The 17,177-nt window shown below is 38.9% G+C and overlaps 1 protein-coding gene across 2 annotated transcripts in view; it reads right to left on the bottom strand.

Moving 5' to 3' along the window:
• Positions 1 to 84: 84 nt before the first annotated feature.
• Positions 85 to 17,177, bottom strand: part of LOC130183040 (adhesion G-protein coupled receptor G4) — a 20,194-nt gene continuing 3,101 nt past the window's right edge. Inside the window, exons 5-32 of one of the 2 annotated variants that reach the window (XM_056398349.1) lie at positions 16,428 to 16,709; positions 15,541 to 15,638; positions 15,159 to 15,220; positions 14,932 to 14,980; positions 14,210 to 14,238; positions 13,668 to 13,822; positions 13,340 to 13,585; positions 13,146 to 13,219; positions 12,457 to 12,524; positions 12,320 to 12,356; positions 11,998 to 12,020; positions 11,526 to 11,671; positions 11,303 to 11,432; positions 10,135 to 10,235; positions 9,461 to 9,665; positions 9,191 to 9,356; positions 8,088 to 8,234; positions 7,800 to 7,925; positions 7,592 to 7,637; positions 7,400 to 7,503; positions 6,257 to 6,378; positions 5,284 to 5,552; positions 5,019 to 5,133; positions 4,228 to 4,306; positions 3,643 to 3,844; positions 2,121 to 2,222; positions 1,681 to 1,845; positions 85 to 990 (exon numbers count right to left, since the gene is read on the bottom strand). In XM_056398349.1, coding sequence (XP_056254324.1) covers positions 854 to 990; positions 1,681 to 1,845; positions 2,121 to 2,222; positions 3,643 to 3,844; positions 4,228 to 4,306; positions 5,019 to 5,133; positions 5,284 to 5,552; positions 6,257 to 6,378; positions 7,400 to 7,503; positions 7,592 to 7,637; positions 7,800 to 7,925; positions 8,088 to 8,234; positions 9,191 to 9,356; positions 9,461 to 9,665; positions 10,135 to 10,235; positions 11,303 to 11,432; positions 11,526 to 11,671; positions 11,998 to 12,020; positions 12,320 to 12,356; positions 12,457 to 12,524; positions 13,146 to 13,219; positions 13,340 to 13,585; positions 13,668 to 13,822; positions 14,210 to 14,238; positions 14,932 to 14,980; positions 15,159 to 15,220; positions 15,541 to 15,638; positions 16,428 to 16,709 — 3,485 coding nt within the window. In that variant the 3' untranslated portion in view covers positions 85 to 853. The remainder of the gene's footprint in view (positions 991 to 1,680; positions 1,846 to 2,120; positions 2,223 to 3,642; positions 3,845 to 4,227; positions 4,307 to 5,018; positions 5,134 to 5,283; positions 5,553 to 6,256; positions 6,379 to 7,399; positions 7,504 to 7,591; positions 7,638 to 7,799; positions 7,926 to 8,087; positions 8,235 to 9,190; positions 9,357 to 9,460; positions 9,666 to 10,134; positions 10,236 to 11,302; positions 11,433 to 11,525; positions 11,672 to 11,997; positions 12,021 to 12,319; positions 12,357 to 12,456; positions 12,525 to 13,145; positions 13,220 to 13,339; positions 13,586 to 13,667; positions 13,823 to 14,209; positions 14,239 to 14,931; positions 14,981 to 15,158; positions 15,221 to 15,540; positions 15,639 to 16,427; positions 16,710 to 17,177) is intronic. The other variant, XM_056398350.1, reaches the window with a different exon arrangement.

Raw genomic sequence — 17,177 nt, 5'->3', positions numbered from 1 at the left:
ATATACTCACTGGCCACTGTAGTCAGTACACCTGTTCAGTCCCCTGTGGACAAAGTATTTTTATAGAGTGCAACACCACCCACTACAACTTCAGTGATAAATATGAAGGAGAATTATCACCTTTCTTACAGAGTCAACAAAAACAAAAAGGGTGGGTTGAACTTGACATAGATTGTACAGGTGTATCTAATAAAGTGGGGCAGTGAGTGTATATTGACCCAAGACTTCACTAGTTTGAAAACTTCTTATGTGTGGATGGAATTAAGGAAATGAGCAACAGATGAGGCTTAAATTATAAGAATGACTAATTTTGGACAACCATCACCTTTTCATCACAAAGAAGGTGTCAGAATACAGACACACAGGATGGCAGTCACATTCAAACAGCGGTTTGGTGATTAGTAATAAAGAGTGATTGTAGAATAATTTGTTTTAATCTGAAGTGCACAGAGAGAAATAGGTAAAGAAAGAACACAGGGAGACTTGTGTCATCTTGAATTTAAAATGTTATTCTTTTTTCATACAAACTGGGTACCGTGGTTCATTGTCACCATGGCTCCACTCACCAGTTGCTTGGCAACCAACTCCTCCTTGGAACTGATGCAACCACTCATGTCTTTATAATTACAGGCTCTTTTACAATATTTAGCAAAAACAAAAAAACAGTAGTATTGTATTCTAAAATTATCTAATGAAGCTGGAATACAATGATGCTTTGTAGTTAAATTCATCCCTACACTGCATGGATTACACAGCTCTATGTTAAGGCTGCTGTTTGAGTTTTCAGGCTTATCGTTTCTGGAATTTGCATGTCTACGTGTAAATGCAAATATGCATGTGTGTCCTCTGTGTTTTATCTTTGTTCTTGCTGGTCGAGCAAGTGGTTCCTCCTGCCAGATGCCTGGTTCATCCCCCTCTGAGAAGGCACGGCTCTTGTACCTGAGGGGCTTCTCTGGGCTCGAGGGAGAGCCAGGGAATTCACAAAAAGGCCTGCAAGGTAATTAAACATCAGTGAACAATTTAGAGGTGTGAAAAACAAATATTTAGTCATTCTCTCACGTATGCCTGGGAGTTGGGGGTTAAACCTAAATTTTGCTGATGGCTAAAACCTGTAAGAAATAACGGTTATCTTGTTTTTAGTTGTGTTTAAACTGGCTCAATTACAAAGGCTTTCATGTAATTATTTAATGTCAGTGCAGTCTCATTAATGCACGCAGTGACATTCACTGTGATACAGCAGCCGAGGGACTGTGATGTCTGACTAAATCTGCAATCATCTCATAGGGAGGGGGCAGAATCCCAACAAGATGAATTATACCTTTCAATTACAACCTTAAATGTCTTACAACAGATGAGGATTAAAGAATTCATCAAGAGTATAATGTAAAAAGAAGATAGACCAAAATTAAGAATATCTCACTAAAGTGGTTTTTGAAGAACTCATTAAGGATTATAATTAAAACCTATTATTTCACAAAACACATGTTACGACTTTGCTGTGCTTTTATTTTTGTATTAAAATCTTACTATCATTGAACTTTTAATTCATTTTGTATTGTCTTCTGTAATTGTTTTTGCTCTTAAGTGCGCTAAAATGACAGCAGTGTCGACAGACAGACGGATAATTATGAATTTAGAAAATGTGTGCTGCTTTGGAACGACTATGCTGTGTTTCCTCACCCAGGTTTGGTCTCTTGCAGGACGAGTCTCGCTGGCTGGAGTCGGAGGAAGCTGATGTGCTTTCTGTGGAGCTGGACTTGACGGAGTGAACCGATGGCACTGATGCTCTCAGAGGGTTTAATCTGGGTTTAGCCACAACTCCTGCTGAGGCTGAGTTGCTCCACTCTGGATGACAACACCAAACAAGTAACAGAATATCAAGCCCAGAGTTTAATTTGTTTGTTAATTACTTTTATTGTGAGTAATTAACCTCACAAGTGGAACCCAATAACACAACACACTGACAACGCAAACTAAAACAGACTGATGGAAAGCCAGATTGGTGATCTCAAATCTTTGGATTATACCGGTTAACTGACTGATCACGTGTTTCACTAGTTATTTATTAAATGTAAGAATGAATTGATAAAGTAACATCATAATGTGTGTGGCTGTCGTACCAGAGTACTCCTCAAGTCGAAAACGTCCAAAGCAGAGGTGAATCCTCCACTGTTTCCTGACATTCTCCTTCATCAGACAGTGGAAGAGGAAGATCAAAAGTCCTGAAATATATAAACAATAAAAATAATATAAAGAAAAGTGAGTTCATGAACCACGGTGGGCCAAATGGGTCTTGGTTAGTGACTCTATTCTTTCCTCTGCAGATACAGTCGATTTGTCCTTGAATAAGGCATTTCACTCCGAGAGGTAAACAGTGGAGGGCTTTCGTTGCATCACTCTCAGATAAAAAGTAAGTAATATAACAAGAGGCCAGCTGAGGTAAAAGCACATGTGAAACAGTTGCATCATTCAGCCTCTGTTTGATTTCTTCCCTTTTTTACTGAATTCTTTTGGTTTCTTTTGAACTGTGAATGTGAAATGGGATGTTTAGGAAAAGTGTATGAGTGGTTAGCAAACATTCATTCAATGGACACACACTCACAGTGGCCCTCATGCAAGAACCAAAGTAGTAGTTGGATTTACCAAACCCTCTCACTGTGAGTGCACAATCTTATCATAAATTGCTTGTTCTCAACTTGATGAATGCCTCCTGTTCATGAGGAGGTGCTTCTTAGTGAGATTTGAGTTATCATAGTCATCCCCCTTAAAATTGCAATTTAATGCTTCCTCTCTCTTTGTGGTTAAGTTTCATTCACAAAAAGATCAGAAAGCGGAACTTCACACCAGGGAGCTTCAGGTCCTGCAATCCAAATGAGCAGATGAACAACCCAGACATTGGATGCAACGGTCTTGGAGACTAATGAGAAAGTCTGTTACACAGTGACAGAGACCTGCATGAAGACCCTGGGGCAGCAATTCGCAAAAAAGTCAAAATCGAACCACTCAGTAAAGCCATGATGAAGATGATGATATAGTGAGTAAATAAACTGTTTTAGGTTCTGACATTTCGAAACTTCAGATCCATTTGGATTAAGGCATTAAATTAAGTCACACAAGTGTTTTTTGTTGAGAAAAGGCAGATGGTCTGTACGTGACTCATGCAGCAGGTCAGAGCCACACAGGAATTGGTGGATGCCATAAATTTTCTTAAAAGCCCTGCACTCCAATACTATACCCACTTAGGTAATTTGATTTATTTTGGTTGATTAGAGCTTTTCTCAGAGATGTCAATGAGTGTGCAGACTGTGTTTGATTTGCATCTCCCTCACTCTTCAGTTTGCTTTGTTGCACCTGGTTGCACCTGCCAGGGTGGGACAAATTACACCTTTTCTCATTCTTATTGGTACAGGATGTGTGATTTCTAATGCCCAGCAGAAGCTCTGCTCACCTTGAACCTGAGCAGAAACCTAATCAGCCAGAATAAGTGAAAACACTTGAGGTGTGCCGGACTCTTAAATCCGTCATACATGCCACTTAACACTTCTATTTGAAGCCTCCTCTTTCTATGCTTCCATTTTGAGACATGTATTATTCAGCTTTCAGTAAGTGTCTCTTGTACAAAAAAAGAAAAGAAACTACAACCTTGCAGAGAGTTGAGTCCCGAGAACAGGTACAGCAGAACTACTCTGGCTGGCCCAAAGGTAAAGAAGCCAACAGTCCACGTTAGTCCAAGTAACAAAGTAAGACTGGCAACACCCTTTAGGTCATGCATTAGTCCACTGCGGGTTCCAGCTGGGCTGTTGACTCGCATGTGGCGAATCTGGATCAAAACCACCACAAAAACCTAAAAAGAGATTCAAAGGAAGGTTTAGAGTGCCTAAGTTACAGGAAAACAATAATGAAATTAAAAATAAGAGATAAAATAATGAAGTGCCCTCAAATGGGAGATTTGGTGGAGTCATGTCAGACTACGTGAGCTACAACGCCTGGTCTGTTTATTTTGATATCAGATTTTAGGATGTACAGTATGCACTACTGTGGTTTTGAAGTATGGTCAAGAATAAGTGCTGCCTAATTGGTAACGTCTGCAGATACTCCTAAAACTGTGTGACAATTAGAAAGCTAATTAGGAGAATACTGTGATACATTGAGCAGTAAAATGTGGACACAGGCCAGTGTGTTAATAGTTGAAACTAATGAATGAACTTTAAGGAAATTATGTTTTACCCCAATGTTGAAGAGAAAGACCAGCACGGCGTAGGCAACCACAGACACATAGAATGTCACATTGTCCTGTAGCCAACAGCTGAGGAAACAAGGGTTAAGTGGGAAAAGTAATTAATAAAAAAGTAGGGACACATTTTTTTCAACTTCATTTGAGAAAAGCAGTAAAACAACGAATCAATATGTTGATATCATGTTCCATGACTTTCAGTTTTGGCACTATTAAGACCACTTTTGGATATTAGTGGGTGTTTGCTTTAACAATTAGTAACAAGATGCGTGTCAAAATAAACCAGAATACCATTTATAGCCACGTACAATGTAGTAAAGCAGTGAATGTAGTTGCCTCTGAATGTTTAAAGATCCTGTTCAGACATGTTGACTTACTAACACTCCAATTAGAATAATAATTTGTATCTGAGATGGTTTTCCCTCAATCTACTCCTTCTTCCTCAATGATAAATCCAGAATATGTTTGATTGTGTGTGCATACACATTTCCAGAGTTGTGTGTAAGTTGTTGCATATTGAATCGTGATTGGCTTCTGAACCAGTTGTAATGTCACAAAATCATCTGGTACATGTCTGACACTCAGATTTAAGGTGAGCACAGAGAAACTTTCCCCCCCAGATGAATGTGACAACAGCCTTCTAGTGACAGACTCTGCACATACATCATTGTACATGGTGTGTAACAGCAACCAACCAGTATTATGTTTTAAAATCTTCAGTCTCCCTTCTGAAAAGATGCATCGATACATTAACAGTGAATCTACGATGAGGCCAAAAACTCACAAGTTATTAGAGTTGTCTAGTGACTCAAAGTTAGGCTGACCATCTGTGTAGAGGTGACTGCCGTAGGCATCTCTGTCCACGATGAGCACCAGGATGCAGATCATTAAAGGAAGCCCTGGAGGAAGAGTTTAAATACTTTTACATCATGTGTCACTGCCTCAGAAATCATAATTATCAGTTATCTTGCTTAAATGATTTTCATCAGCCTCATTTCAACAGCGTTCTCCTATTAACTTAAAGTCATTCTGCTGAACACCCGACTCACCCCATCCCAGAGCACAGAACTTGAGGATGTATGAGGGCACATAGACATTGAAGACTTTGACGAGGGCGAAGTACATGTTAACAGCCTCTAATCCCATCCAGGTGAATGAGGCCAGGAGGAAGTAGTGCAGCGTGGATGCAGCAGCGACACAGAGGGCGTACAGACCCCAGGAGGACAACCAGGAGTTGACAAGGAACACCAGGTTCAACCCCAGCAGGGCCAGGGAGAGGTTGATGAGGATCTGAGAGGGGTAGTCTCGACGAAGCTTCCTGTGAGAGAGAGAGACAGAAAGCACGGGAGGAAAATGAAAGGTAAAGCACAGAGCATTAAAGGTGTAAATAGGAGATTTTTACGTGTGGACCACAACAGCATGAACTTTTGGGATTTTTTAAAGTTAAAGTGTTATGTTTATCACTTCATTAAACCTGCAGTAACTGAGTGTCACGAACACGACTGAAACTTTTTCTCCTACTTCCAGTGACGTCCCTCTCAGAGTCTCTCATTAGCGTCAAATATGGATGTATTGCCCAGATTTCTTTGAAGTGATAGTTGCATTCAAGATATATATATCACACTGAGCTCAATGCAGAATTTCATTGTTATACTTCTGTACTGCCTGGTTGCAGAAGAAGACTCTTCAGTAAAGTAAAAAAATAAATAAATGAAAAAACTAAATTGTAGCAATGAGAAACAATGTGGTCTATGGAAAAGGCAGTCATACGTTTGAGAAACATTTGCATTGAATTTGCAAGAATAGTGGTAAAAACATATCCATGGTTTTTATCTATAGAAATGAAGGACAGATAGTTTGGTGGTTGAGTATGAGCAGGGAACCGTTAAACAAAGTTCAAATTTATCTGCGTTACTGCTGACGTGACATTTCAGAGCTACCGGCAGATGGCTTGTAAACATAGTCAGTGTATGACAAGCAGAAAACATTTATGAAATAACAACTCGGTGGTTGGAGTCTTACTCGAACACTGTGTACGTGAGAACAGTGATTCCCAAGAACAGTGATGAGACTCCACAACCGACATAGGTGATAATGGTCAGGGTCTGCTCATTAGCCGGGTCCACCTGAGTCCTAGAGACATCCTAGACACAAACACACACACACACACACATTGAGTGTGTATTTATTTTCCAGTGTGCCACCAATAACTATAAAACAATAACACACATTGTAAGTCATGTACAGTAATAAAAGTAGCTGCTCCTGCCCCTACTACTGATCTCTCTATCTTTCTATTCAGAAAAACACTTAAATTAATTGCTCTGCATTGCAATAGTGTGTGTAAATTAGTGGAATAATTGGGTATCAGAGCTTACAGGACAAGTCTAGTGAGATCTTATATTTGTTATTGTCATCAAATCCTATGTTTAAAAAAAAAAAAAAAACAGTAGGTAACTCTACAGTCAGTCTTACAGTCTTACTATGAAAACTGAATATCTTGAGTTTTGGACTGTTGGTCAAACAAAACAAAACATTTTTAAGACATTTGAGGAATATACTAAAAACTACAATCACCAGCTCTTTTGGAAATGTATTTTGCCTTTTTAAAAGATAAAAGTTTAATATTTTAAAGATTCCCATTCTCTGTAGGAACCAATGGGCAGGGGGATGAGAGCCATAGGCAGCTGTTGCTTTTGGTATTTTAATGAGGATTATTTTTGACAGTAGCAAAAATATAGGAAATTTCTACCCTTACTGTATTTTTAAGTGTCTTTTAAGTGTGTATTTTGTCAAAATAATATGTCTTGCAAGACCCTTTGATGTTATTATGTATTATCATTTTAAAACATCATACTAAAAACTATGCTCATTTTGAAATGATGTGTCTTTTGATGTCTGTAAAAACAAAATAATGACTTGCTCAAGTCAAAAATAATTGTGTCCAACTTTGCTTGACAATTCATAGGATTGGATTATTTTAATTATTGTGTTTTGAGCACCCTCTGCTGGGGAAATGTGTAGAGCCACTTTGGCTTCTACAGTATGTACTGCTCCTACCATTGTCACCACTATTACCAAAACTTTTTAAATGTGCTGCAGTCCCTCTCTGAGAGCAAAGCGTTCTTCCAAGGAAACAGTAAAACAGTAACACATGGTTTGTACCAGAAGAACTCCGAAGTGTGTGAGGTGATCGCACAGGCACGTTGTGTAGTCAGAGCTGCTGTTGTATTTTCTGCAGCCGTAATCGTCCCAGCCTCCGTCTCCGTCTAGAGAGGATGACTCGGACGTTTAGTGTCACACAGTTCAATCAGCTTTTATAAGAATGTGATAGAAGTGATTTAAATCAGGACCTACTGTTTTTATTGAAGTTCCAGTACACACACTGTACGTCCTTGTAGAGCTTTAACAGAGATGAAAATAAAATGCATTCGTTAATCAAAAGCATTATTAACTCATTCATTGTTATAGTATATTGGAAGGAGTGTTAACAGCTAGAACTCTAAAAAAACAGATTTATGTCCTTCAGTGATTAAACATATTTATAAGAACCATCTGATACTACTGTATTAGGTATAAGATGATGGAGCGTGACTTTGACGTCTTCATCAAGGTCTTTAATTGGAGAGGAGGCGTTGGTCACACTGGCTGACACCACAAACGTGTTGAGGGTCTGACCCTTTTGGCTGTTCTGAAAATTATCACAAAACGCATGTGAGTAACTCAGTTATCTAACGTGCATCTAATCAGTTTGTTTGCAGGAGTGAGCATCAAAGTATTTAAGTGTAACGGTGCTCACTGGGTATGAATAGAACTCCAGAACTCAGAAGAAAGGATTCGTACAAGTTGATACCTTGAAGAGCATCGGTATGCCATAGAACTGAAACTGGACTCGTGGCGGGCTCTGGTTCAGGCTGTTTTGTGGGAAGCTGTGCTGCAGGGCCGACGGCAGGGAAATGAAAGCCACTGTGCTGTTGAATGGATACCTGTTGATAAAAATCTACACGAAGAAAAGAACTTCAGTTCAGTTCAGACTCAAAGTGAATGATGGTTTGAGCAGTGCTGCTCCCTGTCGGTAGATTTGAGAGAAGTTACATTAACAAATACAGATTAAATTGCATTTTTGCCTAAACACCACTGCATTGAAATGGCAAATCTGACAAGCATGTGGTCAGTCTCTACCAACTCATGCTGTGTGGTCAAACATCGTTCAGACTCACAGAGATTTATGATAATTCTATTGCAGATCTCAAAGTTTCAACAGATACCAAATATGATAATTGGAAATGTGTCTTAAAATTATTCCATATATTTCCGTTCGATGGAATAGTGCAGCCATTAAAAACATGCTTCATTGCAGAGCTGGAAGAAGATGATACAGACCATATGTGTGACTGTCACACATTGTGGAATATGATGATTTTTACAACCTCAAACCTGCTGAAGTGGAAATTACAGGGGAAACTAGATGTGAAGAGTTAAATGTTTCCACTGGAAACTTTCCTCCTATAGACCAAGTAATGAAAGATTCTGAGTCTGCTGGACGAAAGCTCAGCTCTATATGTTATAACTTTTGACTTACTTTTTGACTTAAAAAAATATATATTATTGTTGATTATTCATTCATTCATTCATTTTGACATGACATATTCACTGGCTTCAGGCTTTTAGGCTCTTTATATGAATATAAATGTATAAAACTTTGGTCTCATGAAAAATATTATCTGTAGATTGGTAGTTTAACAATCCTAAAATACTGTCATCTCTAAATGCTAATGCCACTTTAATCAATGTATTTAGTTTTGTAGCATAATATATAATATGATGTAATAAGCTCCATATTTTCAATGGCCAGAGGAATCAAAAGATGCTAATCCCTTTTCTTGCCCCATTCATATAAAATAAAATAAGTCTAACAGCTTGATGACTTTTGTCAGTTGCTGTTAATTTACACACCTCAGGCTTTGTGCCTGCGCGGTCAGATGACACTCCGAAAGTCAAACTGCTAAACTGTCCAGGAACTACATCCACCACTGAGATAGCAACGGCAGAAGCAACCAGGGTGTAGGAGCCCTCGTAGCCCACCATCCGGTCTCCCACCGCCTCTGTGATATTGAGGATACTGTGGTGGACGACAGAGGAGGATTTAGTAAACACACGTGAAACAGGGGAAAAGTTACGCAGATTTCTGCGGGTTGGATTTTTGGCTCAGTTTTCCGTCCTCACGTGTTGGTGAAAGGCAGCAGGTTGCTGTCAGACTCCAGTATGTCAGAGATGATGTTGATTAGAGCTTGGCCCAGGTTCGGTGTGACCACACTGAGGTCAACAATGTCCTCCAGCTTGTTGAGAACTGTCACCAGCTCGTGGTAGTTGAGTGTGGATTGGTTGCTTAGTAAACCCTCAATCATCTCCACCACGTCCAGTGCATTGTCTGGAGGTAAATGATACTTGTTGAAATCTGGTGCCGTTATATTACAGATCTCGCTTAGAGTCAGTACTGACCTTCTGTAAAAACTCTGTTACAAGTGTTAAGTATCAAAATATACTTAAAATACATTAACATACATAGGTAAATATACATTAGTTTGATTCTAATGCTGCTGGGTAGTTTTGTATTACTAATCTGAATCTGCAAAGTAACTATTATCTTAATTTAGTGAATAAATGTAGCACAGTAAAAAAAATAGTAATAGTGGTGTAGAAAGTAACTCAATTTTGTATTTAAGTACAATTAATGAGGAAGTGTTTTAGACATTATAAATATGTATGTCATTATGATTTTTGTTGGATCTCTTAAATTACATTTTGAGTCATAGATTTGAGACTGAATCATGCAATTATTTCTAGATTGACAATTACAGCATCAGACAGACAATTGAAGTGAAAAGTGTGCAACAGACCAGCAGTGACTTCAACGTGGTCCAGATCTGGGATGGTTTCCACCACTAGAGGACAGGCTTCCAGGTCTGGGGCCATCCAGTGGGTACTGAGACACAGCTTACTGTCAGACAAACAGGGGAGGAGAAGCCTTAAAAAACACATTTTATTTCATTAACAAGCTACTTATCTTTTACTCCTGATACTAAAACCTCTGACAACCTTTTTTATATAGCTACTAGATGGACATGGTATAAAACCTCAAACAGCTGTGAAGTGTTTGATCTGGGAATCACCTAACCATTAACTGCACTCATTAGTGACAAGGAACACCTGATTAATGCTTTTACAGCACAGCCTCCCACAGCTCACAAGCAGCCATTAATGATTATTGTCACAGCGAGTCAACACAGAAACAGCCGTGAACACAGTGAGACAGCCGTGTAAAAATGAGCCAACGGATGTAATCAATACTCAGAGAGGCGCGCGTGTTTTTCTTGTGTTCGGTTCATGTTAGCGGAGTCAACCCAGCTAAATATATGTACTCTTTTCTCCGTGTGAGTGTATAGTCACACAGAGAAAAGAGTCACACACTCTGTATCAATCATAATAGGAAGTGCAACTGGAGGATACAATAATCAGGCCGGTGTTGACATACTGTAGAGCCCACATACTCTATATGTGGAGAGACATACACCCCACCGGTGATCTTCCAGGCTTGGAGCCACAGGTAGCGAGCTTGTTGTCGGGTAGAAAATGTGAAATGTCTGGTTTAAAACCATCCAAAGAATATTTAAAATATAAAATATTTTAGTTTTCTAAGTTCCCAGTTCAAAAAAGTAACTCTGAGACTGGTTGACATGAAACAAGTTCTTTTAGTTCTGCTTAAGTAAAATATCAGAAATGTAACATCCATCCATCACAATTTCTCAGAGCCCAAGATGATGTCTTTCTCTTGTGCAACCAACAGTCTTAAGATTTTAAAATATTCTGCTTATGATAATATAAAACAGAGGGAAGCAGAAGCAAAAGCAGCATATTCCCATATTTACCAAAGACATCCAGATCAGTTATATTACTTGTAGTGGTTGAGGACAAATTTGTGAACATACTGTATATATGCCTGCATTAGCCTGAAACACTGATTAACAAGTAGTAAAAAATGAATGAATGAACTGTCGGAGCTCTCACCAGTGTCGGGTGGCGTAGCGGCGAGGATTTTTTGGGCACAGCCAAGTTGCATTTTTCCCTCCTGAGGTGGCGGGCCACTCAAACAGGCCTTTCCTCGTCTGGTGGGATTCTGCATTGCACTTTATTATCACTGAGTCAGCAACACAGGGAGAAAGAGACTAAGACAGAAAGAATTTTTTATTTTTTAAAGTAATTTTATATTATATAAATGAACCTCACTCACATATGCGGCTTATTTGAATGTCCTCGGTCGCTATAGTGATGGAGCCGTTGTAATAAGGCATCAGCAGTAGGTGTCGTAACTGCTCTTCCATTTCCTGTGTGTCTGACAGCGACATCATGACCTGAACCTGGAAAATGCAGCTCTCTCTGAAGACAGTAACACAGTATGAGTTCCTCTTAATGATATAATGGATTAACATGCAAAGCAAATGCAATGTATTATAAGTGTATAAGTGTTTTTCAAATACTACACTTTTAGGAAGCATAAATAGATGTATTACACGTATGAAATTACAACTTAAAATTGGAATGCATTTTGTAAAAGTAAACACGCCTGTTGAGCCGCCTGTTATACTCGCACCATTTCATTATTCCCTTATTGTGTTCTCTCCATTTCATGTAATCATTTCCTTCAGTTTACTTTAATTGCTTCTTGATCTAAGTGAAATCGTGTAGAGCTGCATTATCCATACCTTGAAACTCTGTGTACAAACACCTGTAAGAAAAAAAAAAAAAAAATATATATTGGCAGTTTCAGTTCAAGATAGACCATACAAAGAATAAACCAGTTTTGTCAGTGGCATCCACAAAATAATTCATTAATTTCATTTACCAGCTATTTTTTAATGTAAATGAAATTTTGTATTATGGTTTTCAGTGGAAAGGTTTTTCCTCTACAAAAAATTAAAAATCTAAAACTCTGCAAATATTTAATAGGTGTAATTCCGTGGCATGAAAATAGTAATATCAGCATCAGTTTGCAAAACCTATAATGAGTTTAATTTTTTTACTTACTCCATCAGTTTGGTTTGACTGCGGGTGCGGATGATATCTGAAAGCGAGATCAACATTCAAAGTCGTTCAAGTGCATCAGGTTGTGTGACATTTCTGGAAGAGGACGCGTGAGCTGATGCTGTGGCGGTGGACTCTACCTTGTAGCTTTTGTGAGCAGCTGGAGGTCGAGCACTCTCATCATGTCATCGGGCAGACTCGAGTTGAGCTGTGAGGAGTCAGAGAAATCTCAGCATGGTCCGTTGTGAAGATTAAATAAAAGACTAGTACAGCGGCCCCTGACCCATCTGTAACGTATCCTCAGGACTGTGAGGTGAGCTCAGCACCACCCTTCATGTTCCAAATATGTTTTCATGATACTGGATGTTATCTAAGACTGTTAGTTAAATAAAAGAGGATATGGTTATGACACTTTTTTTCATACAGTTGAATTATCTGTTTAGGTTGCTTTAGATTTGTAGTACACTACCACTTGGAACGAAAGGCGGATGTTTATTTCACTTAACTATTTTAACTATTTTTCATGAATCTCAGCTGCTCAACTGTTTTCATTACTTTGAGCTAAATATCCATGTGTTTAGTTTAACTATTTCAACCATGTATCTGTCTTTTCCCCCTATTTCAATGGTAACATGTCGCAGCAACTGCCTGAGGTTGGTTGCACAGCTTACTTTTGTAAATTTCCAGTATAACAGCAGTTTGTAATTCTTCTTCCTCCTTAACATAAACATGGATATTTATATTAAACATTTTTTAAAGACAGGGATTATAGACTGCTTAAATGGACACGTTAAAGAATGATAGAGCAGTGCTGTTCTGTGAGACGCACCCAGGTAGAGAGAATCTGTTCTGGGTCACACACTCCTCTTATGGACACATTCACCTTGACCTCAAAATACAGCTCTGCAGAGAAGATGGAGACAAAACAAAACCATCCTGAACTTAAAGAAACTTTTTTTTTTTTTTTTTTTTCCTAAGGCATCATCACAAAACATTTGTATGACTAAAAATGATCAGACTGACCAGAGATATTTGTAGGGCTTGTGGTGGTGGTGGTGCTGGTGGTGGTTGTGACTGTGACTGCACCAGTAGAAGTACTTGTGCTGGCGCTGGTGGTTGTGGCTTTAAGTGTGGTGGTTGGGGAGAAAGTAGAAGGTGATGTTGTGGTTGTAGTTGTAGTTGTAGTTGAAGTCGTAGAGGTGGTGGTTGTGACTGGAGAGGGCTTTGTCACCACCTCAGGAGGACTGGTGGTGGCAGTAGAGAAGCTTTCTAGAAATAGAAAAAGGTCACTATGAGTTTTTCTGTAAAGCTCAGCCGAACACACTCACGCATAGCAAGAACTATGTCCTACCAATAGGTGTGGTGTGTATGCTTTCTTCATAAACGAACAGCTGTAGCAGACGATTGGGGTGATGGTAGGGCACCTTAAGGTCCATGTAAATCTCATTTTGCACAGTTGCGACATCCAAGCTGGGAATAACACTTACATGAACCAGACATTCAAACCTACAGGGGAGAGTTAAAGGATGCAGAGAGTGTTTACTGTCTTCTACAGCAGTGGTTTCCAGGTATTTTGGCTTATGGCCCCTTAAAAATTAGGCAGATTTTTCCTCCAGAGAGAATGATGTGACATACTGATGATTTCTTTGCTGCCATTATGAGATGTAATTTTTCTTGTTAGTTCTGCCTCACTGTAGAATTTCAGTATCTGATTTATATACAGCATTTAGATCAGAGGAGTTTGTCTGAGAATGGAAATTTATTTGAGTCGTACTTTACGTTTACATATAGATAAATTCTATAATGTGAGGATATCTTTTGAGCTGGAAATTTATCTTGAACCCTATAGTTGACCATCTTATTAAGTGAAACAGTAAACCTGAACCATGTTACCCGTTAATATTAGGGGAAGTCCACCGCACCTGAAGGGTAAAAGACACATTACATTTACCATCACATACATACATCAAATAATACTTTTTATTTAATTTTTTTTACTTTTTTAACGACAACATAGACTTTAGCCGAAGAAATTATACATGCCTTAGAGCCTGACTAATACTGGGTTACTGAGGCCATTAACTCAATATCTGAGACTCTTATATTTGCCAGTATGTTTTTATGCCTCAGCCACAGGCATTTTTCCAGGGGGTGTCTGTCAGTCAGACAGAAGAGCAGTATAAGCGTAAAACGTTCACTGGGACTCAAGGTTGAACTGTTTGATTTTGTTGGTCAAGGGTCATTGTGACTACACATTTTTGTCCAAAACTACAAATATACATGTAAATAAGAACTGGACAGATTGGTGGAGGCATACAACCGTGAGGTGGTAATTCAGATTTTTTATATAAACACATAACATAAACAAACATTTTTAATAAGAATGCCTTAGATTTAATTATTAAAGGATTGTTATCAAGGCAAGTACTGAGAGAGACATTTTGTAATTAAATCTCAAAGTACCGCAAACATTAGTTTTATGTGTCTGCACTGTAGTTTCTTTAACTTACTGGCAAACATACACCTTCATGCAGCTATATCTGCTGTAAGCCAATATCGGCTGATATGTAACGGCCTTGTTAATTCATCAGTCAGGCTCTAATGTGTTTGCTTACCAGCCTGTCTACATGTGATGTTTTTACGAGGCTGTCCTCTGAACTGGATCTGCGTAAGAGATCAGAGAAACTCTGTGAGCTTATGGCCCATCCGTTCCCCCTCTCTGTCATATACTACAAAATATGGTTTAGTTGATGCGACACAAAGTGACATTCACTGGTATTTTTATTACAAAATATACTACGAGTCTTGGCAGTCAGTGTTGTAAACCTGAAGCTTCTCTTACCTGGTCACTTCAAACACAGACACTCTGTTTAAATACATGCTGGCCGGCAACACCTCTCTGATCTGCAGGAACAAACAGCAAATAGCAGCGTTACAACTGCTGATAGTTACTGCAGGTGAACAAAGTCACACCTCTACAATTTAATGCAGTTCAACCTTCATCCATTACATTTCAACAAGTTACAAAATTATCCAGCAGTTATTTCATAATCTACTGCATTTTGTGTTCAGCGGCCCAAAGTGACAGGAAGAATAAACAGTGTCAATATTCAGAGTGTAATATACAGAACATCTTCAGGTCAGTTTTTTGCGATTTAATTTATAATATCTGTGTTTTTTTTATTTTCTTTATTTCTGTATATTGGTTTCTTTGTTTCTGTTACCCAGTGATGTGCGATCTCTCTGGCAGTGTAGGGCTCTGTGTTGTTCCCATCGTAACAAATGATGTCAAACTTCAGTCTCACTTCGTAAAAAGACCATTCTGCCAAACAACCAAAGAGAATATGAGACACTATAGAGTATCTGTAAATGTAAACAGAAAGTACAAGTACATTGAAATGTAGTAGTAACACGACATATAAAAATAAAACATATATATCTGCCAAGTACAGCTCAGTATTAAGCATATGTCTAACTTTTTTTTAAACCGGTTTTGTCTCTGTTTTATGTAAATTGTCTTTCATTATGAACTAATGCATTATGATATACAAAAGAGGAAATATTAAATATGATGATGAGAACAGTTTTGTGAAAACCAAAATATATTTATCAATTAATATTCAATGGCAATTTTGTCCAAGAGGTTTAGGTTTACTTAAGTAAAGTAAAAGTAAAGCTAAGTGTTGCCATTAGTTTTAAGGTGAAAGTTACAGTCAGTTCCACCTTTGCAGAGAGAAAATAACAACCTGTGACAGCTGTGTGATTAATGCCTCTTATCTTATTGTTATTGATCGTAGAATGGCTTCTATATTTACTCATCTGACAAAAAGACGGGTGGTCAATATTTAATCTGAGGGCTGAGGACATAAACAAAAGGCAGACACTGTGGCTGCCAGTGAGGCTGGAAGCAGCTGTAAAACGCTTGATGAAACTGACAGACCATTTACTGCATCAAAATGAATCAGAAGCTGACTAAAAATATTCAACATGTCGATACTCGAAATTGCAGGTGCTGTGGTAAATGTGGCTTAAATAAAGCACTTGATTTCAGTCGAAATAAGCAGAGAAAACGTATTGTAGTTGATGTAAAGGACGTTTTCCATTGTCTCACCACACTGCAGGCTGGAATCAGGGAGCAGAGTACACATTTTAGTGTCCCAGTTGTCCATCTCCCAATTCACCAGGTCCCCTTCTGTACAGTACAGGGATGTCACTTCCTGCTTGTTGCGCTCTCGCCCCCACAGCCGAAACAGAGATAATTTGCCAAACACACCGGTTAATGGAAAAGTCTGGATATTACTGCCGAGGTGTGCCACACCCAGAGTGAGTGTCCCATTGGGGGCCAGTTTGCGGTATGAGGAGGAAAAGAACTCAGAAGAGTTGACAGTGTGATCTAGGAGAGAAGAAGGTATTATGATGCACAGAAGAGTCAAATACACACTAAAATTATCACAGAACCTGAAACAGCAAAATCTTTTAGTTGTCAGTTTCCCCAGAGCCAAAAGAACACAATGTAGAAACAAAAGAGTATAATTCAACTTGTCATGCTTCCCTTTCCTTTGCTATACTCTGAATCTAATTTTCACCGTGTGTGAAGGGAGGCCCACCAGAACAGCGTTGCAGTAGTCGAGGCAAGAGATAATCGTGGCCTGGACCAAGAGGTGGGAGGCAGGTAAGGCCTGTATATTTCAAAGAGGAGGGATCCCAGTACAGATTTTTGGGGCACTCCTGTGGGGATGGGATGGGATTTTGTCCTTGCCATCATACCCTGTAGGAGCACCCAGTGAGATAGGATTCAACCCAAAAAAACTCTTTGCTCAAGATGCCCATGGCGGAGACTGCAGGATGTTGTGGTTCACTG

The sequence above is a fragment of the Seriola aureovittata genome, chromosome 15, assembly GCF_021018895.1.
Source record: "Seriola aureovittata isolate HTS-2021-v1 ecotype China chromosome 15, ASM2101889v1, whole genome shotgun sequence".
NCBI classification, from domain to species: domain Eukaryota; kingdom Metazoa; phylum Chordata; class Actinopteri; order Carangiformes; family Carangidae; genus Seriola; species Seriola aureovittata.
The sequence above is the reverse complement of the archived record's forward strand: the minus strand, read 5'-3'. Positions and strand labels throughout refer to the sequence as shown.